At 44.4% G+C, this 26,866-nt stretch overlaps 1 protein-coding gene across 1 annotated transcript; it reads left to right on the top strand.

The window, feature by feature from the left end:
- Positions 1–37: 37 nt before the first annotated feature.
- Positions 38–26,087, top strand: RPA3 (replication protein A3). The gene is made up of 4 exons (XM_029588950.1): positions 38–280; positions 9,827–9,901; positions 16,284–16,392; positions 24,734–26,087. Exons 1-4 carry the CDS (start codon positions 182–184, stop codon positions 24,814–24,816), a joined length of 366 nt encoding a protein of 121 aa, XP_029444810.1. The 5' UTR covers positions 38–181; the 3' UTR covers positions 24,817–26,087.
- Positions 26,088–26,866: the final 779 nt, after the last annotated feature.

Here is a 26,866-nt window from a genome sequence, read left to right as displayed (position 1 = left end):
GCATGTGATAGCGCCCGGTTCAGGCGCAGGCGCAGAGCAACGTCCACCCTCCTCCGGCAGTTCCCGCCAGAGCTGAATGTGGAATTAAGAATTGTGTCTTACTGCAGCCATAGTAACGTGAAAAACGCGTCTATAAATTCGCCACTTTGGCGGGAAAGGTAGCTATTAAACAATAGTGGCAATGAGCGATATCCTCGGGGAGGCTCGGAGCCGGGTGAACGGCGCTATGCTGTCGAGCTTCATCGGCCGCGCCGTCTGCTTCGTGGGCCGCGTAGAGAAGGTAACTGGCGCAGGCTCCTTTGGCATCTTCGGTCCTCCTCCTCCTCCTCCGCACGGAGGCACTGACCATGTCCCTGTTTGTAGGTGACAGGCAGAGCAGCTGAGTGGGGCGCCCCTGGAGGTCCCGTTTGGCTGGGGATTGGGTGGCATCTTCGGCTGTGAGCGAAGGTAGGTTCCCCACGCTGCAGCCTCGCCCTCCCGTATTTTTGCCAAGAGTTAAGGACCCACAAGAACATAGCCGCTTCTAATTCCCGGATTGTGTGCAAGATTTGCGGACGGGGCTGGGCTTTAGGATACTATAATAAACATTCATTTGCTGTGTTTGCAGACATATGATTTGAAAGCATAGCACTCTTACGGTCAACAGCCGGAACACCAGACCTGTTCGTGGCTCTCTGGGAACCAAAGTTGAGAGCATTTTTCTCAGGGATTATTGTAATAAGGTGCGCTCAGTAGAGTGCACGTGTTTTTGTGTGCAAACTTTACTGTTGATGCAAATAATATACGTATAGGTTCGAGGTCTATCGTGCAAATCCTGTGCTAACGGGAGGTTCATTGGCTTAACTGTGCAAAAAGCATTTGTGCAAATATATTTGTGATATATATATATATATATATATCATGTTTTATGCAAATTGTTTCTGCACATATTTTCAGGTTATATTTTTTTAACTCCTATCTATAAGCTTAAGCATTGGGAGTTACATTTGGTTTTTAGTGCATACCTTAAACTGAGGATTGATATAAGCTGTATGTTTAATCTGCATTCTGAAAATCAGTTTTTAACACTTAATAAAATTTAACTTCCAGTGCTATAAGCTAATGCATCAGGAGCTGAAAAATGCATACAAAGCCAAAAATATGCACAAAGAAAATGCTTATGTGCCTAAAAACATGATTTATGCACATAAACCATGTATATACAGAAAAACAGGCTTCCTGCATGCACATAGTGCCTTCAGTGCATAAACCATGATTTATATAGAAACATAATGATAGACCATATGGCTGATTGCTCTTCCAAGTCAACCATTCAGCTCTTCAGTCCCTACCATTCTCTCAGAGATCCCCCGAGCCTGTCTCATGCTTTTCTGAAGTCTGTCCTTTTCCATCACCTCCATTGGCAACTACACCATTTATCCACCATCTTTTCTGTAAAGAAATATTTCCTTAGATTATTCCCTTCACCCTTATCCAATGACCCCCTTCTTCAATAGCCTCTTTTCCGTTGATAGAAGCCAATGTACCTTGGATGTATTAATTATCCATCATCTCACTCTTATCCTGCCTTTCATCTAAAGTACCGGTAGGTGTCCCCAAACTTTTCAGAGGAAAGGCCACACAAAACATTTTAAATCATTAAGCATGCAGGAGGAAAAGGACCCTCCTTGGATTTTGCTGAGCCAAGAAGCCCCTCAGAGTTTGCTGAAGTGAGGAGGGATGGTATATCATGTTTGACCCTTTGGTTGCCTTGAAATGCTGGGTAAGGGAGAAAAGCAGGTGTCAGGGTTCCCAAAAGTGTCAATACTGGCACATTTTTTTTTGGAAGTTTGCAATTGTGCCGCTTGCCTGGGGACCCTGCCCTCTGAGGTGGTGTTGAGGAGGGAAGCTGTAAGTATAGCGCACACTCAGAGGTAGATCTTTAAAAAGTATGCGCAACCGGCACAAACAAAAGTATGCCGGATTTTATAAGATACGCGCGTAGCTGTGTGTATCTTATAAAATCCGGGGTCGGCGCGCACAAGGCTGCGCAAAATCGGCAACCTGCATGTACCGAGCCGCACAGCCAGCCTCCGTTCCCTCCGCGTCCCCCCACCTTCCCCCTCCTACCTTTGTTGTGCAAGTTACACCTGCTTGAGGCAGCCGTAACTTGCACGCGCCGCCTGGGCATTCCCCAGCACAGGCCGCCCTCCCGGCCCGACCTCCGGACACGCCCCCTCCAGCAGGATTTACGTGCGCAGGGCTTTTAAAATCTAGCCCTCAGAGCATTTCCTCCCTTTCCATCACCACACATCAAAAAAGACATGGTAGACATAAAAAAAGATAGAGAAGGCTGGCAAAAATGATAAAAGGGAATGGAAAAACTCCCTTATGATGATAGGCTAAATAGATTAGGGCTCTTTAGTTTTGAAATGTATAAAATGAGTGGAGTGGAACAGGTAAATAGGGAACAGTTATTTACCCTTTCAAGCACTAGCTCCATGAAACTAGCAATTGGCAGATTAAAAACAAATAGTAGGAAGTGTTTTTTTTTCACTATATGCATGGAATCTGTTGCCGAAGGACATGGTCAAGGCAACTAACATAGAGGGATTTAAAAGAGGGTTGGGTAAGTTACTGAAGGAACATTTAATAAACCATTTATTAGCTAGGTAGACTTGGAAAAGCCCCTACTTATCCCTGGGCATCTGAAACAAGAAGTACATCAACTATTTGGGATCTGATGGGTATTTGTGACCCAGTCTGGCCACTGTCAGACAAAATGGTGGGCTTGATGACCCAGCATGGAATTTTATAAGGGCAATTTATATTCTTAGTTGCCCTTACAATATCTCCTTTTAAATTTTTCCCCATTGCTTTTCTGCTTCCTCTAGATTTTCCCACCCAGCTAACGGTTCCTTGTTACTCCTTCCAGATGATAGTGAATCGATGGGGTCCCCCAGCCATGGACCTCCTAGCAACTCGTCACAATGCCCAAGTCCCCAGATTCTTCAGCCACAGACAAGAACCACAGTCTCAAGGAATCGACTCTCTCGTTCAGAATTGGCCAGAGGAAGACCTCCTGTATGCCTTCCCACCCTGACCGCTACTGGGCAGGGTCATTCACAAGATAGAGCACCACAGGGGCCTAGTCCTACTAGTCGCCCCGGGTTGGCCAAGAAGGCCATGGTACGCAGACATGTGAAGACTATTGGCGGGAAATCCTCTGCGTCTACCGCCATACAGGGACCTTCTTCAGCAGGGACCGTTCTCCCATGAAGACCTGGCTCGATTCTCTCTTACAGTATGGCCCTTGAGAGGACTAACCTAAAGAAGCATGGCTACTCAAAAGCCATGATTGACACCCTGCTCCGAGCTCGCAAGTTCTCCACATCTGTCTTACATGCGGATCTGGAGAGTATTTGAAGCCTGATGTGAAGACTGTGCCCTCCTTCCGAGGACATCCAAGATTCCCACGACCCTAGAATTCCTACAGGATGGCATGCAGAAGGGGTTATCTCTCAACTCCCTCAAGGCTCAAGTTTTTGCTCTGGCCTGTTTGATGCCGTCCGCTTTGGACCTGAGACTTATCAACTCATCCTAAGAAAGAAGAACATGCTATACTGGGTCAGACCAAGGGTCCATCAAGCCCAGCATCCTGTTTCCAACAGTAGCCAATCAAGTACTTGGCAAGATCCCAAATGTTAAATAGATCCCAAGCTACTATTCCTTATTGATCAATAGTTTATGGACTTCTCTAGGAACTTAGTCAAACCTTTTTTAAACCCAGTTACATTAACTGCCATAACCACATCTTTCTAACAATAAAGTACAGAGCTTGTGCTCTGTGAAAAAGAATTTTCTGATTTTAAATGAGCTACTTGCTAACTTCAGGGAGTGCCACCTAGTCCTTTTATTGTCTGAGAGAGTAAAATAACCAATTTACATTTACCTCTTCAAGTTCTTTCATGATTCTGTAGACCTCTATCATATTCCTCCTCAGCCATCTCTTCTCCAAGCTGAACAGCCCTAACTTCTTTACTTTCCTCATAGGGGAGCTATTCCACCCCCTTTACCATTTTGAATACCCTTTTGTGTACTCTCTCTAGTGCAACTATATCTTTTTTGAGATGTGGCGACCAGAATTGCACACAGTATTCAAGGTGCAGTCCCCGTATGGAGCAATACAGATGGATAGTGACGTCCACTGTTTTATTCACCATTCCCTTCCTAATAATTCCTAACATTGTTTGCTTTTTTGACCACCACAGAACAGTGAGCTGACAATTTCAATGTATTATTCACTAAAACTCATTTATTGCATCCAGGAACTTTATCTCTAACATTTCCTGATGTTACCTTTACCCGGTCAATTTTGAGGTAACTGAAATCTCCCATTATTACTGCATTACCAGATTTGTTTAGCTTCCCTAATTTCTCTTACCATTTCACTGACCGTCTCATTTTGGTTTGGTGGACTGTAGTATACACCAGTGGTTCTCAACCTTTTTCCCATCGTGACACACCTGACAGGCCACGCTCACATGTGTGACACACTGCTCATTACAATTCACAGCGGAAATAAAAAGTAAAGGTCTGGTAATTATTTTTGTTTAAAATGGCACAAGGAAAAGATACGTATTCTGTCTGAACAGAAATTACATAAATAGTAAACTTCCCACACCAAAACAGCACCAATTGCAAGCACTTAACAAGTAACCTCCTTACCTAAGAAAAGGCAACACTGAAAATATTACACCAGGCCTTAAGACACCAATAAACCTCCTATTAGGAAAACGGACTAAGCCAGGCTGCTATAGAGCCCTACACAAAAACTACATGCCAGCAGAAAACCTCACCTGAATCACATGTGCTGACCCTCACCTAACAAAGAATAAAGAAACCATGTGTCTCGCTTCCTGAAAGCAGTTAAACAACTCCGGCCACCTCTAAAGTGGCTGGTGTCTCAATGGAACCTCAACCTAGTACTAGACTTCCTAGCAGGGGAGTCCTTCAGACCAACAAGAGACCTGTCCCTATGCCTCGTGACCTTAAAGACTGCATTCTTGATCGCAATATGCTCAGCTCGGCATATCTCCGAACTTCAAGCATTATCCTGTCAAGAACCATTCCTCAGGTTCACCCAAGGCACCATACAGCTGCGTACTGTACCATCCTTCCTTCCGAAAGTGGTTTCCCAGTTCCATATGAACCAGACCATATCCTTACCATCACCAGATGAACACAGAGATTCGGAAGACTCATGCCTCCTTCGCCACCTGAATGTCGGCAGAATCCTAGTCCAATACCTCAAGAGATTGGAATCCTTGCGCAAAACTGATCACCTGTTCATTCTTCACAGCGGAAAGAAACAAGGAGAAGCGGCATTGCGGGCGACCATAGCCGGCTGGATCAAAGAAGTCATTAATGCTGCCTACATAGAGAGGAAAACCATTACCTCTACAGGTCAAGGTGCATTCTACAAGAGCCCAGGCAGTCTCCTGGGCTGAAACCAGGCTGCTTTCGCCAGCCGAGATCTGTCGGGAGGTGACATGGTCCTCCCTACACACCTTCTCCAGGTTCTACCGCCTGGATGTCTAGGCCAGGGAGGATATAGCCTTCGCAAGTGCAACACTAAGTGGGCCATGGGCAGTCTCCCACCCGGTAGGGGAGTAGCTTTTGTACATCCCATTAGTCCTGAGTCCATCTGGCTACACGCTAGGAAATGGAGAAATTACTTACCTGATAATTTCATTTTCCTTAGGGTAGACAGATGGACTTGGCATCCCGCCCATGGCTGCTCCAGAAATTGATATCCGAAGTTCTCTATCTCGAGACTGTTCGGGTAAGCCTTGGCCTACCTTTATGTTAAGATACCCACAGTTACCTAGGTGTCGGCGTTTATTGTTTCAGTGCACCGGCGGTCTCCAGTGCCAAAAAGTTTAGTTGAACCTGTTCAAAGTTAATCAAGTATACTCAAGTGTAATCCAGTATCAAGCAACATATATCCACACTGGCTTTTCGAGGAGAATACTGAAGAGCTAAGCATGCTGCACGGTCTGTGTAGGCTGACGTCGGCTTTGAAATCCGTCTCCATCTGCTATCAGGAGAGCACAATACCCATTGGTCCTGAGTTCATCTATCTACACTAAGGAAAACAAAATTATCAGGTAAGTAATTTCTCCATTTACTCTCTGATAACTTCATGGAGTGCCCCCTAGTCCTATTATCAAGTAGCACATTTAAAACAAATCAAAGGAATTTTTTTCACTCAGCGCATAGTTAATCTCTGGAATTCATTGCCACAGGATGTAGTTACAGCATTTAATGTAACTGAGTTTAAAAAAAAAAGGTTTGGATAAGTTCCTAGAGGAAAAATCCATAAACTTATTAATAAGCAATAGTAGCTTGAGATTTATTTAATGCTTGGGTACTTGTGACTTGGATTGGCCACTGTAGGAAACAGGGTACTGGGCTTGATGGACCCTTGGTCTGACCCAGTATGGCATATCTTATATTATGTTCTGTCTGCCTAGAGGAAAATCCAGAAAAGTGGGTGGGGGGTGTCATCTGGACTTGTCAGCCTTTCTGGAAAGTTTGGTGGAAGAGATTGACAAGCGCCACATCACTGGTCACTTTCTGTCTTGAATTGGATAACATTTGACTTACTTAGATTATATTTCAAAGTTAGAAATGTCCTTCTTTGTGATCATTCTGTGAAAGTTGTTCCTGATGAGGCTAGATTTACCCTGCTCTGCTGGAAGGCTTTTCTTCTGTTGGGGCAGCATGTGGTAGTTATATTATACATTGGAATTTGTGAGATCTTACTAAGAAGGAAGAAATTATTACAAAATGCTGTGGCCAGGGTAAGTTTTGGCACCGCAAAATAGGAGCATGTATCTCTGATTATAGGAATTACATTGGTTGCCAATGCAAGTGAGCATTCAATTTAAAATTTTGTCTCACTTATAGAGCATTGTATGGAAGACTCCCTTGATATGTGACAGAACTTTTAGACAGGTACAAACCTATAAGAACATTAAGGACCTCACAGCAAGAACTGTTTAGGCTTCCACCACCTTTCGAAATAAGGTTTGAAAATACAAGATAGTCATCTTTTCAGTATTGGGCACCATTATTGTGGAATGCCTTGCCTTTAGAGGTACAGCTTGAAAAACAGCTTCCTAAAATTAAGGAAACGTAAAAAATCTGGATGTTTACACAGGTTTTCTGAGTATCCCGCTGACTATTATTCTGAGTGCTAGCTTTTTCAATTAGTGATTTCTTTTAATTTTCTGAGGAATTTGCTTTAGCTTCTCCTTAATAGCCTTTTATGTTGTGTAGTTCATATATGTATTTGCCTTTGTTTTATGGAATAAGGTTTGTTGGCTTTAAAAAAAAAAAAAAAAAAGAAAAAAAAAATTGTTCATTGTACACACTTTCCAATTACAGTGGTCCCTTGGGTTACGAATGGCTCGGGTTATGACCAACATTCAAGGTTTCGGGTTGCGAACAAATTTTGAGTTACAAATACAATTTTCGGTTTCGGGTTACAACCTGTGTGCCACGTGCATGCAGTCTTTTTTTTTTTTTTTTCCCTCGGATTGGTTGTAATTGGCCTGGTGCTGCCTATTGCATTTTTTTGGTCTTGGAAGGCGGGATTTAAACAGAGATTGGATGGCTAGTGTTGCACGTGGGCAGACCCGGCACGGAAATGCAAACAGCATCGGTGGGCCAGCAGTCAGCTGGCAAGGTACAGAACAGTTTCTGGAGGCCATAGATGTTCTTATAAACATTGGTAGGAAGGGGGAAAAGAGTGTCTGGGGTTAGTGTTTTTTGGTTATACTGTACACCTTTCTAGATTTCTTTTTTCTTTTATTTCTTCTCCCTGCAGAACACCAAAGAAGTGTTAAAATGGCCCCAAAGATAAAGAAATCAATAACTATTGAAAAGAAGAAGGAAATTGTGCAGAAATTTGAGAGTGGCGTTCGAGTGAACGATCTTGCTCTCATATACAGCATGTCAAAATCCACCATTTCCACAATCTTACAAAGAAAAGATTTGTACAGGAAGTTAGTGTGGCTAGAGGTGTCACTCAAATTACCAAGCAATGATCAACAGTGATAGATGAGGTAGAAAGCCTATTGCTAGTATGGATAAATGAAAGGCAGATGGCAGGTGATTGCCTGTCTGAATGTCTAATCTGTGAAAAAGCTAGGGCTATAAATGCAGATATCGTAAAGGATAAGCCATTACCAAGTGAACACAGTGAAATATTTCGTGCCAGTAAGGGGTGGTTTCACAATTTTAAAGCAAGAACGGGGGTTCATAGCGTAACTAGGCATGGTGAAGCTGCCAGTTCAGATAAAAAGGCTGCTGAAAACTACATACCCCACTTCGAAGCAATGACACAGAGAAATGGCTTTTCCTGTCAGCAAGTTTTCAACTGTGATGAAACTGGACTATTCTGGAAGAAAATGCCTAAGAGAACATACATTACCCAGGAAGAAAAGAAAATGCCAGGCAGCAAATTTCCTCTTCTAGAATCAAGGAAATCCTAAAAAAATGGACAGAGCTACAAACATTTGTAGAGAAGACCCACCCAGACAGAAGAAAAGCCAATCATTGCATTCACTTGCTTAATGATAATGTCATGTCATACTACAGGACAGTGTTGGGGAAAAAAAGACAGAAACAGACAACCTTAGACCAGTTTTTAATTGAGAAAAGGTTGAGACCAAGTGAGCCAGAAGCAGGTCTTAGTGAGCTACAGACTCCCCCCAAGGAAAGAAAGGACACCAGAGAGCCAGATTCCAGATGTTCTTATGGAATGGGACTCTCCTTCTGAACAATAACCACCTTCCATTTCGTCCCCCGATGCTGTTTGCTTCCCCTTCCTCCCTTCCTGCAAACCAAAGATAACTTATAAATAAATATAGAAAAATAAACTTGAATTGTTGTTTCTGATAGACTAAGCACATTTTATAACCTTTTGGTGAGTGTACTAGGGAAGTATTGGTGTTTCTGGTAATTAATGACCTTATACAACCATTTTTTATGAGAAATGTTTAGACAAAGGGTGCTTTTCGAAGGTTCAGAACACATTATTGGTTTTCCGATTGTTTTCTATGGAAAAAATAGTCTTGACTTACAACCAACTTGGGTTACAACCAACCCTCTGGAACTAATTAAGTTCGTAACCCAAGGGCCCACTGTATATGGAAAATTGGTATATAAAAATATTTTACCTTACATAGAAAAAAGGGGTGCTTATAAGTAAGTATTTTGTCAGTTTTAAAGAGAATAACTTTGTTTCTCTAGACTATTTGCATTTAGTGGTTTCTACAAGATAATCAAGTGTGAATTGAACACGTTTTCTTATGTCCTTGTAATGGTGACCATTTGAATTACATTCAGACAATTGGATTAGGCACCATTTACTTTTTATCCTTGGGTAATTTTAGTTTCTTTTTAACTTTTAACTTCTGATATTTTCTTATCTTCTCCCCCAGCCCCACTTTATTGTGGGCTTGGCTTCTGTAGTTGGTATAGGAGTCTGTATTTGATTTGCTTCTTCTAAATTCTACCAACTTTGTGAAATTTGTTTTGATTTATACTTTTTTGTGAATATGGTGGGTGAATGAAAATTTTAAAAAGTGCAAATACAGCAGACGTTTTACTGCACTTCAGTTGTCCTGCCTTAAGGCACCACACAGCACTAGCCCAGCACAATGCCTGTTAGTCAAAGCATGATTTTACAGGGACTGTCCTAGATCTGGGGGAATCAAATTGGCCAAAAGAGGGTGCATAACTTTTTTTTTTTTTTTTTTCCCCCGCTCCATTTTAGGTTCATCCGACTGGGACACAATTCAATCTTTCAGATGGAGAAGGCAAAACTGTGACAGTTGAGCTTGGTGAACCTGTATGTTTTCATACTATATTTGGTTAGAATTTATATAGAATGTTACTTTTTGATCATGGGATTACTTAAAGTGCATTAGATCAAATATTTACTTGTGCATTATGCATGTTAGGTTGCCACTGATACATACCGAATCATAATTCAAATGCAAATCATTTTAATTATAAAGTGATTGGCTTTAATAGACATTGTTTTAAAGTGAATGACTGTATTTTTTATAGATTCATTACAGTAATCAATTGTAACCTTTACTGGGGGTTTTAAGTTCCAAGGGCACACAGACATATGGGTTTTTTTTTTCCTTCAGGGCTGCTCCAGCTAGCAATTAACACCCATACTCAAACTCTCTGTGCCAGGGTGGAATCCTTTTTGTAGGGGGAAGCTCTCTATCTTTATCCTCTATCCAGACCAGGCAGGAGAAGGCGCTGGGTGTTAAATGTTTACTAATTCTTTATTTACAGCCGACTGTACAAAGGAGTTCTCATCTGGTTCAGTGTCCTTTATCTCAGGTATCTAGGTAAAACTTCCCATGGTAACTTTAATGTGTAAAAAGCTCTCCTGGTGGGCCAAACGGGAATCCTATTGGCGGGAGTCTAATCAAACACAGAATTGTCCTACCTAAGTCCAGTTTATTCATGATTACCTAGCCTGTCCAGGTTCCATGGTGTGGAGATCTGAGTGGGGAAACTCCAAAATTTTGATCCTTTACTTCTTGATGTTGGTACTGGTGACGTCTCTAGAATTTGGAACTAGGTTATATCAGGCCTGGAACCCTGTGGAGAAAGGGGTAAGTCAAAAACCTCCACACAACCATATCCAAATACTGGCTGTCTGACTCTTGCTTTACTATCATAACATGCCATACTGGGTCAGATCAAGGGTCCATCAAGCCCAGCATCCTATCTCCAACAGTGGCCAATCCAGGCCATAAGAACCTGGCAAGTACCTAAAAACTAAGTCTATTTCATGTTACTGTTGCTACTAATAGCAGTGGCTATTTTCTAAGTGAACTTAATAGCAGGTAATGGACTTCTCCTCCAATCCTTTTTTTAAACACAGCTATACTAACTGCACTAACCACAATCTCTGGCAACAAACTCCAGAGTTTAATTGTGCATTGAGTGAAGAAGAACTTTCTCCGATTAGTTTTAAATGTGCCACATGCTAACTTCATGGAGTGCCCCCTAGTCTTTCTATTATCTGAAAGACTAAACCGATTCACATCTACCTGTTCTAGACATCTGATGATTTTAAACACATCTATCATATGCTCCCTCAGCCATCTCTTCTCCAAGCTGAAAAGTCCTAACCACTTTAGTCTTTCCTCATAGGGGAGCTGTTCCATTCCCTTTATCATTTTGGTCGCCCTTCTCCGTACCTTCTCCATTGCAATTATATCTTTTTTTTGAGATGCGGCAACCAGAATTGTACACAGTATTCAAGGTGCAGTCTCACCATGGAGCAATAGAGGCATTATGACATTTTCTGTTTTATTCACCATTCCCTTTCTAATAATTCCCAGCATTCTGTTTGCTTTTTTTTTTGACTGCTGCAGCACACTGAACCGACTATTTCAATGTGTTATCCACTATGACGCCTAGATCTTTCTTGGGTGGTAGGTCCTAATATGGAACCTAACATTGTGTAACTATAGCATGAGTTACTTTTCCCTATATGCATCACCTTGCACTTATCCCAATTTTCCAGTCTCTCAAAGTCTTCCTGCAATTTATCACAATCCGCTTGTGATTGAACTACTCTGAATAATTTTGTATCATCTGCAAATTTGATTACCTCACTCGTCTTATTTCTTTCCAGATCATTTATAAATACATTGAAAAGTAAGGGTCCCAATACAGATTCCTGAGGCACTCCACTGTCCACTTCCTTCCACTAAGAAAATTGTCCATTTAATTCTACTCTCTGTTTCGTGTCTTTTAGCCAGTTGGTAATCCACGCAAGGACATCGTCACCTATCCCATGACTTTTTACTTTTCCTAGAAGCCTCTCATGAGGAACTTTGTCAAATGCCTTCTTAAAATCCAAATACACTACATCTTTACGGTTCACCTTTATCTATATGTTTAACTCTTTCAAAAGGTGACACAGATTTGTGAGGCAAGACTTGCCTTGGGTAAAGCCATGCTGAGTTTGTTCCATTAAACCATGTCTTTCTCTGTTCTGTGATTTTGATATTTAGAACACTTTCCACTATTTTTCCTGGCACTGAAGTCGGGCTAAATCGGTCTGTAGTTTCCCGGATCGCCCCTGGAGCCCTTTTTAAATATTGGGTTACATTAGCCATCCTCCAGTCTTCAGTTACAATGGATGATTTTAATGATAGTTTACAAATTTTTACTAATAGGTCTGAAACTTCATTTTTTAATTCCTTCGGAACCCTGGGGTGTATACCATCCGATCCAGGTGATTTACTACTCTTCAGTTTCAGTCAGGCCTACCACATCTTCTAGGTTCACCGTGATTTGGTTCAGTCCATCTGAATCATTACCCATGAAATCCTTCTCCAGTACGGGTACCTCCCCAACATCCTCTTCAGTAAACACTGAAGCAAAAAAATAATTTAATCTTTCCGCGATGGCCTTATCTTCTCTAATTGCCCCTTTAACCCCTCTATCATCTATAGGTCCAACTGACTCCCTCACGGCTTTCGGCTTCAGATATATTTTTAAAAGTTTTTGCCTCTACGGCCAACTTCCTTTCAAATCCTGTCTTATCAATGTCTTACATTTAACTTGCCAATGTTTATGCTTTATCCTGTTTTCTTCTGTTGGATCCTTCTTCCAATTTTTGAATGAAGATCTTTTGGCTGAAATAGCTTCTTTCACCTCCCCTTTTAACCATGCCGGTAATCGTTTTGCCTTCTTTCCACCTTTCTTAATGTGTGGAATACATCTGGACTGTGCTTCTAGGATGGTATTTTTTTTTTTAACAATGACCATGCCTCTTGCACACTTTTTACCTTTGTAGCTGTTCCTTTTCAGTTTTTTTCTATTTTTCTCATTTTATCAAAGTTTTCCTTTTGAAAGTTTAGCACAAGAGCCGTGGATTTGCTTACTGTCCCCCCTTCCAGCCATTAATTCAAATTTGATCATATTATGATCACTATTGCCAAGCGGCCTCACCACAGTTACCTCTCTCACCAAATCCTGTGCTCCACTGAGAATTAGATCTAAAGCTGCTCCCTCTCTTGTCTGTTCCTGAACCAATTGCTCCATAAAGCTGTCATTTATTCCATCCAGGAACTTTATCTCTCTAGCATGTCCTGATGATGCATTTACCCAGTCAATATTGGGGTAATTGAAATCTGGAAACAATGAGGGAAACCAAAAAAAATAAATAGAGAAAATAGCCTAAGTGACTGTCAGCAAGCCTGACAACGTGATTTCTAAACAAGAACCCAACCCGTCTTATAATCATTCACCATCACTTTCAAAAGGAAAAATCTTTTTTTTTTTTATTAAATCTCAAAAATATTTATCATGTTTTTTTTATATCTTTTCTTTAAAAGTCTTTATAAACTTCAACTCTAATCCATGAGAGAAGTATAACCAGCAGTCTCTTTGTAAGGTGATAACCACAGCCATACACGGCCGGTGTTTCGTGATAAACGCTTCCTCAGAGGCATATGAAATTACTATTACAAGAGTCCTTGCCAGTCTACGGGAATGGGGAAATTGCATCCTCACTGCTCTGATGCTAACGCAAAATGATTCCCAACATGGCTGCACTAAATAGGACAAGGCGTCCAATCCAAACCTTCTAAGTTGGGAGGGGCAGAATGGGATGGAAAGCTCATAGTTGTAAAGTTCTAAGCAGGGACTTGGTGACATCTATTGGCCAACCCATAGGGGTACTACACAATTGCAAATTAGTAGTAACAAGTATGGTGGGAAAATATAAGCTTAGTGGCTCATCTTCATTTGGGGATGGAGTGGAGGACACTAACTTTGAAATGATAGGCTTTGCTTTACTGTTGCTATGACACTCATTAGCTGTGTTGAATGCTGGGATGCAGTCTCTAGCTTTATTTCTGCCTGGCTTCAGTAGGCATTTCCCAGTACTGCACATCATGGACAAGGAGGACATGATTTCCTATAGATGCAATATCATTCTAATCATAAAATCAGCATAGTGCAGGTGATGACATGTGAGATGGTGAGCATACATTTCTGTGCAGTGTAGGGGATCTTGGGTCACTTAGGCTGGCTGTTGTGGAGGATGAGGGGGTGGAAAAGAATTTAAAAATCTTAAGACACCAGCCCCAAAGTTTTAGGCATCATAAATATTTTTTTTCTTTTTGACTTTATTTTTAATTTTGTTTTGCTTGGTATTTTGGGGTTTTACAGGTGATCTTCTTACTTTGATTTTTTTTATCTATAATTTTTTAGATTTATATTTTAGCTGCTTTTCCTTTTTTGCTTTGTTTTTTCCAGGTATGCTCCCCTCTTCCTGCTTCTGTCTACTTCGTCTTCTTCCCAAGCAGTCTTTCTCCCTTTTTCTTGGCATGCTCCCCTATTCTAGCTTCTTTCCCCCCCCTCCCCCCCCTTTCAGTCGCTCTCCTTCTACTGGAGGGCAGCTCTGGGCCTCACCATTGATAGCAGCAGCTGCATCTCAGCTCAGATCCTGCCTTCGCAAACAGTGGCAGCTGCTGTGTCTTTTCTTGCTCCAGGATATGGCCAGCAGTGTCCACAGTTCTATTCTGGGCCTTGCTCAGCCAGCAGCTGCTGCAACTCTCCTTTGGTGGAAATCTCTTCTCAGTCTGGGTAACTTGCTGCATGTGGGTTTTTTGAACCCTAAGTAATATACTATAAAAAGGGAAATTTTAAAATGAAAATAGATTTATTGAAGACCATATACAATTCCCATGTGAGATACAAGGACTGTCTATTTTTTCTTCTCTGGGATTGTGCCGAATACCATATACTCTAATCGTATGTCAATCCTCTTGAATTTTCCTTTGCTTACCTTTATGTTGGGGGTGGACTTGGAGTAGATGAAACTAAAGCCTTCGTGGAGCATGCTTAGAGTTTCTAGGTGTTACTATTGGGAACTAAATTTTCTTAAACCAAAAAGCTTTGAAATCTGCCTGTGGCATCGTTTAGAGAAGAGAGAACAAGAGACAGGTGCCACAAGGGAAGTGACCACTTTGCACTGAACATCTGTAAATAAATGTTCCCAAAACAGATTTATTGATTTATTTATTAAAATTTGTATCCTGCCAATTCTAGTTGAGCTTATAGTGAGTAACCAAAAAAACCTGATCCTAAAACATTCAATAACAAATATTTATCATAAGATGCATCTAACCACAAAAGAAAAATTCAGTACAGTACAAATAAACAGATCAGCTAAATACCTGCTGAAAAGCTTGTTGAAAGAAAAATTTTTTTGTTTTTCCCTAAAGACCAAATAATCATTTTCAACTATACATCTAAAGGTAATGACTTTTCGCAGCCTTGGTCCAGTGGATAAAATAAAATTTAGTCCAATAACACTCATAGATCTGATGTACAGGAGGGACAACCTGCATCATTTTGTCTTCAGATCTCAGCCTTCTTGCAGGGGTGTAAATTTGAAGTAGCTGCCTTAATTTAGATGCTTTCCCATGAGATGCCCAGAAGGTTAGTGTCTAACGTAAATTTCAAGTGCCAATGAATATGCAGCCAGGACAGACTAACTGAAGCAGGAATGATATGTCAGCCAAGTCAAGTTTTCAGAATATCCGCAATAAATTTGCCATATGATCTGCATGCAGTGCCGCTATTTCATGCATGCTTATTCATTATAGAAATTCTGAAAACTGACTGGCTGGGATCTTGAGGTTTTCATATAGTATAAGCCTGTGCATTTTCATGTAGTAAAGCCATAAGAGCTTTCTTATATTTTGTGCATTAACAAATGGCCTGATTGCTCACAGGTCTGAAGAAAAAAAATTGCAGGCTCTGGGCCATATTCCTTTATCAGGAAAAACCATGTTCACATTTTTCTTTAAAATCAGAGGGATCGGGTGGTCAAGCTGTCTAATGTGGTAGAACCAGTTTAAATTAGAAAGCTGACCATGAGCATTTATGGCCATTAGCACAGAGAAGAGATGAAGGAAGCATGTGGTGGCAGCTAAGTGGGAGAGAATTGGAGCCTGGAGAGCCCTGGAACACTGATGGTGCCAAACAGTGAGCAGAGTTAGGACTGCCTAGTAGGGAAGCCAGCAATATCGGCTGCAGTGCTGCTGGGGGGGAGGAGGCTAGAATTGCTGGCATTAGGTGTTAGGTGGAGTTCATTATCTAGAATGACTTTGGTCCTAACCATTTCAGATAAAAGGTACTTTATTTTAATAATAATAATTCTTGATTACCTTACCTAGCTAGAAGAGGAGATCTCTGGAGTCATTGAAGTAGTGGGAAGAGTTACACCCAAAGCAACTATCATGGGGGTGTCATATATTCCATTCCGAGAAGAGAAGACTACTTTTGGTAAGCGAAAGATTTCAAATGCCTTTGACAAGAGGTGTTTGAAATCGCAGCAATATTGAAAGTCTTCGTTATGTTTCTTTCCAGTGTTTCTTACCCCTTTGGGGGATAATTTTTTAAGATTTCTGTGTAAATTTGTGTTCTATGTACAGAAGTGGTCTTCACAAAATTGTCTTCCTTAACTGTGTGCGTCATTTACCCAGACCCAGCAGAGGCCTTCCTGGGACCACAGTTTGGATTTCTTGCAGACCTTCTAAAATTTGACAGTATGTGCAATGAGTTTTCAGGAAATGTTTCTGCTGATCAAATAGCAGATGTAACTTGTTCAGGGTAGACAGGATAATTTTCATCATAGACTTGAAAACTAGTGTAACTTGCATGCATTTCCTGTGTGAGCTTCTGAAAGTTACCATCCTTGTGACTAATATTTTAATGTAAATCATAAAAATAACTATTGTTAGAATTATCAATCTAGCTTTTTTTTCTGACACACTGAGAGGTGCTGTAAAAATTACCAGAACTCCAGTGTTCTGAACTTACACAGAATGGGCAGAAAGCCTGCGAAGGGAATCTGTTGGACCATTAGAGGATCGAGGGGTTAAAGGGGCAGTTGGGGAAGAAAAGGCCATTCCCTGTACGTACAGGATCAATCCAGACGGTGGGTTATGTCCCCCGTCCAGCAGATGGAGTCAGAGTAAAGTTTTGAGGGTGCTGGTATATAAGCTGGTGCACCCTCCTAGATCCTCAGTATCTCTCTGACTCCAGCAGATGTGAGGAGGGGATCTCATGGTTTCCCCTAGCTAGTGGTTTTCCGCTATATTTTTACTGATTTCTCTATCTTTCGATTGATGGATCAAGTTTGTTAAAAAAAAAAAAAAAAAAAAAGAAAAGGAAGAAGGAAACTTTGTTCCTGCCAGAGGGAAACCGGTTCCCTTGGCCCCTTTGCTGATCCTGCCATCAGGACTGTCTTACCTGCTCTGTTGTCTCTCGCGCTCCTTGTATTCTTGAGGGGTAAGCTGGGGGAAGCGGGTTATCTGTGTTTCTTTTTCCTTTCAGCACAGGTTCGGCGCAGCCTGAGGTGGATGCTGGTGGGGCCAGCCTCTCCCCTCCTTTTTCCCTCGCGGCGACTCACCTCCCCCGCGGCCCTGCGACGTTCATTCCCCGGGGCCGCAGGCGGCAAGGAGGTCCCATTCCCCTGCCGCCCCCGGGGTTGAGGGTGTTTGGGTGGTGGTTGAGGGCACGGCGAGCCGCTCTCCCCGCGCCGCAATCTTCGCTTGCTGCGTGCTTGGGCTGCTGCGTCTGATTCGGGCCTCGCGCGATGCAGCGCGCTCGCTGCCCGTCCTGCGGCGGTCCGAGTCACGGCGCCTCGAGGGACGGTCTGTGTGGTCGATGCCCTTCCGGGGGTGAAGCGGGGGCCGTCCCGCCGACAACCTCGCTGCCGTGCTCGGAGCGCCGCGAGCCTCGGGGGATGGCCCCGCCCCCGTCCTTGGCGGGAGCGGCGGCCATCTTAGAGTTAGAGGGCGGCGTGGGCTCAGACCCTGAGGAGCCGCCGGACGAATTTCTGCCTTCCGCGCCCCCGATCTTGGATTCGGGGCCTCTGCCTTCCTCGGCCGGACCCTCCAGGGACCCCATGCCTCCGCCCTCGGCAGGGCCGCTCAGTTTTTCGGCGAACTTCGTGGTACTTATGCACCAGGCTTATTTGCAGAGCCTGAGTCCTCGGGGGGGGGGGGGTGGCTTTCTCTCCTCCCCCCGCCAAGGCCCCCAGACCCTCGGGTGCTGCAACATCGGTACCGGGGGCCGTAGGGGGGGGCGCCAAGGGGCCCTTGAGTATACCACTTTTCCTAGGTGGCCCGTCGCCCTCACCGGATCCGGGGGGCGACCCCTTGGCCCCGATGGATGATGATTCGGGGGTAACAGCACACCTGGAATGCGATGACCCACGGGTCCTTCGCATCTTTCGCAAGGAGGAATTGGCGGATCTCATCCCTCACGTTCTCAAGGAACTGGACCTCGACCCTCCCATTGAACCACCGGGACCCCCAGCTTCTTCCGTAGCCTCCGCTACCTCCAAGGGTGACCCTGTATTGGCAGGCCTGCGCCCCATAGCGAAGACCTTTCCCATTCACGATTCTTTTCTCCATCTTCTGGTGAGAGAGTGGGATAACCCGGAGGCGTCCCTTCGGGTCGGCAGGGCGATGGACAAGCTCTATCCTCTCCCGGGGGACTTCCTGGATCTTCTTAGGGTCCCCAAGGTGGATTCAGCGGTGTCCGCCGTCACGAAACGAACTACCATCCCGGTCACAGGGGGCACCACGCTGCGAGATGTACAGGATAGAAAGCTGGAGGTCGCCCTCAAGAAGATCTTCGAAGTCTCGGCACTGGGGGTCCGGGCGGCTATCTGCGGTTCTCTGACTCAGAGAGCCGGGCTTAGATGGGTTCAACAGCTCCTCACTTCTCAACAGTTACCACCCGAGGAGGCAGCCCAGGCGGACCGTCTGGAGGCGGTCATTGCTTACGGGGCGGATACCCTGCACGATCTCCTGAGGGTCCTGGCAAGGACCATGGCCTCGGCTGTTTCTGCCCGGCGCCTCCTGTGGCTCAGAAATTGGGCGGCGGACGCCTCTTCCAAGGCGAGTCTAGGTGCTCTGCCCTTCAAGGGCAGGTTTCTCTTCGGCGAAGACCTCGATCAGATCATAAAGACCCTGGGGGAAAATTCGGTCCACAGGTTGCCTGAGGACCGGCAGCGTGGTTTTCGGTCGTCCCCTGGAACTTCCAGGAATCGTTACCGCCCCCAGAGGCGTTACCGAGGTTCCAGGCCGCAGGGACCTAGGACACCTTCCACCAGGTCGCAGACGTGGACGCGGCCCTTTCGGGGTCGCAGACCTGCCAGGGACTCCTCGGCACCGGGAGCCTCGGGCAAGCCTTCACAATGATGCCAGGCCAGTCCATTCCTCGCTGCCCCGGATTGGAGGTCGCATCGCTTTGTTTCGCGAGGAATGGACCAACATCACCACGGACCAATGGGTCCTAGACATCCTAAGCGACGGTTACGCGTTGGACTTTGTGCGGGTGCCCAGGGACCGCTTCGTCTTCTCGCCCTGCGGGGCAAGTCTCAAGCGCCTGGGAGTGCAACAAACGCTGGACAGGCTGTTGACCCTAGGAGCCATCACACCCGTCCCCTTAGAGGTGGGCTCGGGGCATTATTCAATTTACTTCGTGGTTCCCAAAAAGGATGGATCCTTTCGTCCCATACTGGACCTCAAGGAAATCAACAAGGTGCTCCGGGTCTCCAAGTTTCGCATGGAAACACTCCGCTCTGTGATTGCGGCGGTGCATCAAGGGGAGTTCTTGGCTTCCCTCGACCTCACGGAAGCGTATCTGCATATCCCGATCCACCCAGCCCATCACAGATTTCTTCGCTTCAAGATCTTGGGACAACATTTTCAGTTCCAGGCTCTGCCCTTCGGTCTGGCGACCGCGCCCAGAACCTTCACCAAGATAATGGTGGTGGTAGCGGCCGCTCTCCGGCAGGAGGGCATTTTGGTCCACCCTTACTTGGACGACTGGCTCATTCGTGCAAAGTCTCTGTCGCAGGGACGGGCGGCGGTCGACAGGGTGGTGTCCTTCCTACAGTCACTTGGCTGGGTGGTGAACTTCAGCAAAAGCAACCTGCAGCCAGCCCAACAGTTGGATTTCCTGGGAGCGCGTTTCGACACGGCTCTGGGCAAGGTCTTCCTGCATCCGGACAAGGCTCAATCTCTGCGGGATCAAATCATCCGGTTTGCTTCTCTTCCGACACACACGGCGTGGGATTATCTCCAAGTCCTGGGTTCCATGGCGTTCGTGATCAGCTTGGTGCCCTGGGCCTTTGCACACCTGCGGCCTCTCCAAATGTCCCTGCTCTCAAGGTGGAAACCAGTCTCTCAGGACTACCAGGCGGTTCTCCCGCTCCCTTCGGCCGCCAGGGACAGCTTGAGGTGGTGGCTGGATCCCAGGAACCTAGCTCAAGGCTGCTCCCTGGAAACGCCGGACTGGGTAGTGGTCACTACCGATGCCAGCCTGTCCAGCTGGGGAGCAGTGTGTCTCAGGAGCTCGGCTCAGGGCCGGTGGACAACGGAGCAGTCGACCTGGTCAATCAACCGCCTGGAGACCAGGGCGGTCCGTCTGGCCCTGGTGCAGTTCCTGCCTCTGATCAGGGGTCGAGCGGTTAGAGTTCTCTCAGACAATGCGACAACGGTGGCGTACATCAACCGGCAAGGGGGCACCAAGAGCCGCCTAGTCGCGTGGGAGGCCGCGCGCCTGATGGCGTGGGCGGAGCGTTTCCTGGATCAGTTGGCGGCGTCCCACATTGCCGGGGTGGACAACATTCAAGCAGACTTTCTGAGTCGTCAGGTCTTGGATCCGGGGGAGTGGTCTCTCTCCGAGGCGATGTCGCTCATCTTCCGCCGGTGGGGGACGCCGGCGATGGATCTCATGGCGTCCGCCACCAACGCAAAGGCTCCTCGCTTCTTCAGCCGCAGACGGGAGCGCGGCGCGGAAGGCGTCGATGCTCTGGCTCTCCCCTGGCCCACTCAGATTCTACTCTACGTCTTTCCCCCCTGGCCACTGGTGGGAAAGGTGATCCGGAGGGTGGAGCGACACTGCGGTCAGGTCATCTTGGTGGCTCCGGAATGGCCGCGGCGTCCATGGTTTGCGGATCTGCTCGGCGTGTCGGTGGACGGTCCACTTCGACTCGCGCACCTTCCACGTCTTCTGCATCAGGGCCCAGTATTTTTGGAGCGGGCGGAACCCTTCTGTCTTGCGGCGTGGCTTTTGAGAGGAGGGGACTCCTGAACAAGGGCTACGCTATTCCCGTGGTGGACACGCTCCTCAAGGCGCGTAAAGCTTCAACATCGGTCGCCTATGTGCGGGTCTGGAAGGTCTTTGAGGTTTGGTGCTCGGCGCGGGGTGCCCTCGCGACCGCGGCTTCCCGACATCACATCCTGGCATTTTTGCAGGACGGGCTGGAAAAGGGTCTTTCCTACAATTCGCTCCGAGTGCAGATGTCAGCCCTCGCGTCCCTGGCTCGCGCCTCAGGCAGGCCGGATCCGTCATCCCATCCGGACATATCCCGGTTCCTCAGGGGAGTCGAGCACTTGCGGCCGCCGGTGCGTCCTCTCTGCCCCTCCTGGAGTCTCAACTTGGTGCTACGTGCTCTGGGAGGGCTCCCCTTCGAGCCTTTGCGTCAGGCTTCCATCAAGGACGTCACCCTAAAGACGATCTTCCTGGTTGCAATAGCCTCGGCAAGGCGTATCTCAGAGCTACAGGCGCTGTCGTGCAGGGAGCCCTTCCTGCGGTTCACGGACTCCGGGGTCTCTCTGCGAACGGTTCCCTCGTTCTTGCCTAAGGTGGTCTCCTCGTTTCACTTGAACCAGGTGGTGGAACTTCCAGCCTTTCCGGGGGACGCCCCTGCGGCGCTTCGGTGTCTGGATGTTAAACGAGCAATTCTTCGCTACTTGGAGGTGACGAATGAATTTCGGATATCCGATCATCTCTTTGTCCTTTGGTCCGGTGCTAGAAAGGGCAAACAGGCGTCAAAGACTACCATCGCGCGCTGGCTCAAGGAGGCGGTGGCTGCTGCTTATATTGGTTCTGGGAAGGATCCTCCGGCGGGCATCAAGGCGCATTCTTTGCGGGCCCAGGCCACTTCCCATGCAGAGTCCCAACTCGTCTCCATACAGGAAATCTGCCGGGCGGCGACTTGGAAGTCTCTCCACACTTTTTCCAGACACTACAGACTCCATGTACCAGTAGAGGAGGCTGGTTCGTTTGAGGACAGGGTACTTCGAGCAGGGTTCTCAGGGACCCACCCGGTTTAGGGAAGCTTTGGTACATCCCACCGTCTGGACTGATCCTGTACGTACAGGGAAAAGAAAATTACTTCTTACCTGCTAATTTTCATTCCTGTAGTACTAGGATCAGTCCAGACGCCCACCCGGTGTGAACCTGCTCGACTATTTTCTCCTGTTCTTCTGTTCTCTGCTCTTTCCCCTTCGGGGGTAGTTGTTGTTTGTGTGTTGTTCTGTTTGACAGTTCTCATTGCACGTTGCATAAATTTGGTTAACTCTTTCAGATTTTTGGTTGCACTTAGGCTTGATCCATCATTCTTGCTCTGTCCAGTTTTCTGGCTTGGCTTTGATATTCTCGATACTGAGGATCTAGGAGGGTGCACCAGCTTATATACCAGCACCCTCAAAACTTTACTCTGACTCCATCTGCTGGACGGGGGACATAACCCACTGTCTGGACTGATCCTAGTACTACAGGAATGAAAATTAGCAGGTAAGAAGTAATTTTCTTTTATGGAAAAATTAAACGATTTCTTTGCTTTGTTTACTGAAGAGGATGTCGGGGAGATACCCATTCCGGGGACTGTTTTCAAGGTTAATGTTTCAGAAGAACTGAACCTGGAAGATCTGGTAGGCCAGATTGACAAACTGAAGAGTAGTAAATCACCTGGATCAGATGGTATACACCCCAAGGTGTATACCATGTAACCTAGCATTAAAATCTGTTGTAGCTGAAGATTGGAAGATGGCTAATGTAAACCCAATATTTAAATAGGGCTCCAGGGGTGATCTGGGAAACTATAGACTGGTGAGTCTGAATTCGGTGCTGGGAAAAATCTTGAAAATTGTTATAAAGAATAAAATCACAAAACATTTACATAGACATAGTTTGATGGGACACAGCCAACATGGATTTACCCAAGGGATGTCTTGCCTCACAAATCTCCTTCATATTTTTTTGAAGGGGTGAGTAAACATGGACAAAGGTGAACCTGTAGATTTAGTGTATTTGGCTTTTCAGAAGGCATTCGACAAAGTCCCACATCTGAAGCTTCTAAGAAAACTAAAGTCATGGGATAGGAGACTGTCCTTTTGTGGACTGCATGTTGGTTAAAAGACAGGAATTTGAGAGTAGGATTAAATGGTCCGTTTTCACAGTGGAGTGCCTCAGGGATCTGTATTTGGACTCGTACCCTTTCCAGATCATTCATATATATATATGATCTGGAAAGGGGTACAATGAGTGAGGAGATAAAAATTTGTGGATGACACTAAATTATGCAGAGTAGTTAAATCTCAAGCAGATTGTGATGAATTGCAGGAGGACCTTGCGAGACTGGACGATTGGCCTTCCTTAATGGCAGACGAAATTTAACGTGGACAAGTGCAAAATGATGCATATAGGGGAAAATAAGCCTTACTGTAGCTACACAATGTTAAGTTCTAACTTAGGAGCTACTACCCAGGAAAGAGATCTAGGCATCATAGTGGATAATACATTGAAATTGTCGGCTCAGAATACTGTGGCGATCAAAAAAGCAAACAATGTTAAGAATTATTAGGAAGGGAATGGCAAATAAAACGGAAGATGCCATAATGCCTCTGTATCGCTCCATGGTGAGACTGCATCTTGAATACTATATCAATTCTGGTTACCACATCTCAGGCTGCACTAGAGAGAGTGCAGGAAGTGTGACCAAAATAAGGGGCATGGAACGATGGCACTATGAGGAAAGGCTAAAGAGATTAGGGCTGTTCATTTTGGAGAACAGACAACTGAGGGGTGGATATGATAGAAGTCTACAAAATCATGAAAGGACTTTAACAGGTTAATGTAAATCAGTTAGTTACACTCAGATCACGGAGTGCCCCCTGGTCCTTCTGTTAAGTTAGCAAATAGCTCATTTAAAAAAAAAAATTTGAAGTAAATTCTTTTTTACTCTGAATAGTTAAGCTCTGGAATTCATTGCCAGATGTGGTTACAGCAGTTACTGTAACTGGGTTTAAAAAAGGTTTGCATAAGTTCCTAGAGATAAATCCATACACTGCTATTACAGTAACTAATTTTATTTATTTAAAGATTTTATATACCGACAGCAGTTTGCACATCGTATCGGTTTACAGATAACTTAGAACAATGAATATAAATTAGGCATGGCCTTTACAAAGAACAGAAAACAAAAAGAGTATAACAAGGAACCAGGGAACTTAGGTTAGTACATTCAACTGAGAGTAACATAAGATAGGGGAGGAGGGTATAACTATGTGAAAAGGGGGAGGCTATGTACAAAGGTGAAGAATTCGTTAAAAATAAGCAATAGTAGCTTGTGATTTATCTAAAGTTTAGTTATTTGTGACTTGGATTGGCCACTGTTGGAAACAGGATACTGGGCTTGATGGACCCTTGGTCTGACCCAGTATTGCATTATGTTCTTATGTTCAAATCACAGGGCTGCCTTGGACTAGCTTGGTGCATAATGTGTTTTTCTTTTTTTTTTTTTTGTTTTTCTTCACAGATCTTGGACTTTATAATGACGCTCTGAAGGTGATCCATGAATTTCCTCAGTACTATCCATTTGGGGCTGGGGGAAGTGATTGACCGTCTGCTGATGTTCTTTGTCAGTCTCTGAACATTGTAGAAAATTTTACTGAAGACTAGCTTTGTAACTTTGATGTTAAACATATTCACAATGCATACAGATTTCCCTGTGTCCCTGAAATCGAAGTGCCTTGTCCACTCTTAGGAGAAGCTTGAAACTCCACCTAAAGTTACCTTGACTTGTTTTAGGGTTTTTGTTTTTTCCTGCCATGTTTTAGGATTAATTAAGCATTTGATATTGAACTTCTCCCCCCACCGTGCATCTGGATACAATTCATTAGCTATGTAGCTCACCAGCAATCACTGTTGTCCTACAACCAACGACCAGAGCTTCAGCTCACCTGCTCCCACAATCTGTAAGCAGTGCATCCAGCAGTCAGCTCACCAGAAATCACAAGGTCAAATGTCAGTGTGTCCTGTTAGCACAAAATGCTTTGAAAAGGTCAACTGCTCTGTTCCGCCTGTAAATTGTTTCTATGTACTCTATACCTCTCAAGCATTTGTCTCCCTCTTGTCTGCAAATGACCTTCAGTGTAGTATCAACGAGCCAATTTTTTCAGGCTACAGTAAATAGACAGAGTGCATCCAGCGTTGAGCTCTTGGAGAAAAATCTCATCCTTCAATCTTCTCTGATACTTTCAGTCCTTTTTGTTTCCATTCTTTCTTTCTTTTCTACCTCTAGAACAAGTACTGCAGAGATGTCCTGTGGCAAGAATGTGGTATGTCTCTCCAGAAAAGCCTTGTAGTAGTCTTGTATTTTCCCCAGGTTTTGTTTGTTTAATCTAAGTCTTTGTGGATAGACTCTAATGTCCGGTATCCTTAAGGGTAACAACCAAAAAAGAAGTACCTGTACCTCAATGTTAGTATATTCCATTTTCACTTCTAATTTTATGAGTGAGCTTTAGTACTGGTGCTTCATTGTATATGTAATGTACTATATAATGTGTATTCTGTCTTTTTAAAAAAAAAACTCTCCTTGATAGACACAGTCCTTAAAGTATTTAGAATCGTCTAAATAGTTGTTTTATTTAAGGTTGGTCCGGTATGTAGCAGTGGCGTCCACTTCTCGGCTCGACCTCACATTGCCTCTCCTGCCCCTGAAGCAGGCATTTATTGCTGAAACACTGCCAATGTCGGGCAGCTTCACAGTGCCTAGAGAAATCTGTTTACAACGCGGTGGATTGATTAAAAAAAAAAAAAAGTTGATGACAGCTGTCCTAGAAATGGATGGCTTCATTTATATTTTGTAAAACAACTTTATTTAGACGATTCGAAATACTTTAAGGACTGTGGTTATCAAGGAGAGTTTTATTTAAAAGACAGAATACACAATATATAGTATATTACATATACAATGAAGCACCAGCACTAAAGCTCACTCATAAAATTAAAAGTAAAAATGGTATATACTAACATTGAAGTACTTCCTTTTTGGTTGTTACCTTTAAGGATAACTGACATTAGAGTCTTCAACAAAGACTTGTATTTTCCCTGTGTTTTGTTTAATTTAAAAAAAAAAAAGGGGGGGGGGGGAATTGTATTTTGAAGGGTGTATTTTTTGGGTTCGTACTCTTAGGTTAGCCAAGAACTGAAACTTGTGGTGGTGTTGAAGTAGTGCAGTAACTTGTCATGTGCCTGAACTGGCTCTAGTGAGGATTCTGGTGAGCAACTTGTTTTAACTTGATATAAACATGTTTGATATACTACTATGTTCATGTTCAATAAAGGTATTTTGGTTTTTTTATAAACTTTTTTTTTTTTTTTTTTTTTTTACTTTGGTTAAACTTTTAGGGAAAGGAGACTAGAGCCCATTTTTATTCTGTAGGGATTAGTGCAAAGTTAGTCATATTGCACACTTTTGGATTTAATTTTATATAGCATTTTGTATATTGTTCCAGCCTTTGAGCACTGATCTGATGTTAAAGTAAATTTTTTTTTTTTTTTTTTGTTTTGTAAATTTCTCTTTAACATGATACCAGTTGCTCGGAAAACATTTTTGTGACAAGGAATATCCTGTTACCTTTTATATCATTTTATGTATGTAAATAAA

This window comes from Rhinatrema bivittatum, chromosome 2 (assembly GCF_901001135.1).
Source record: "Rhinatrema bivittatum chromosome 2, aRhiBiv1.1, whole genome shotgun sequence".
Lineage (NCBI taxonomy): Eukaryota > Metazoa > Chordata > Amphibia > Gymnophiona > Rhinatrematidae > Rhinatrema > Rhinatrema bivittatum.
This window is presented reverse-complemented; position numbering and strand designations above follow the sequence as displayed.

What these genes read in the sequence shown, in the direction of transcription:
- RPA3 (XM_029588950.1), top strand. Translation starts at nt 182, where the DNA reads ATGAGCGATATCCTCGGGGAGGCTCGGAGCCGGGTGAACGGCGCTATG. An exon ending in CAGTTGAGCTTGGTGAACCT is followed by an intron (nt 9,902 to 16,283) that starts GTATGTTTTCAT and finishes TACCTTACCTAG; the next exon opens with CTAGAAGAGGAGATCTCTGG. An exon ending in AGAAGAGAAGACTACTTTTG is followed by an intron (nt 16,393 to 24,733) that starts GTAAGCGAAAGA and finishes TTTTCTTCACAG; the next exon opens with ATCTTGGACTTTATAATGAC.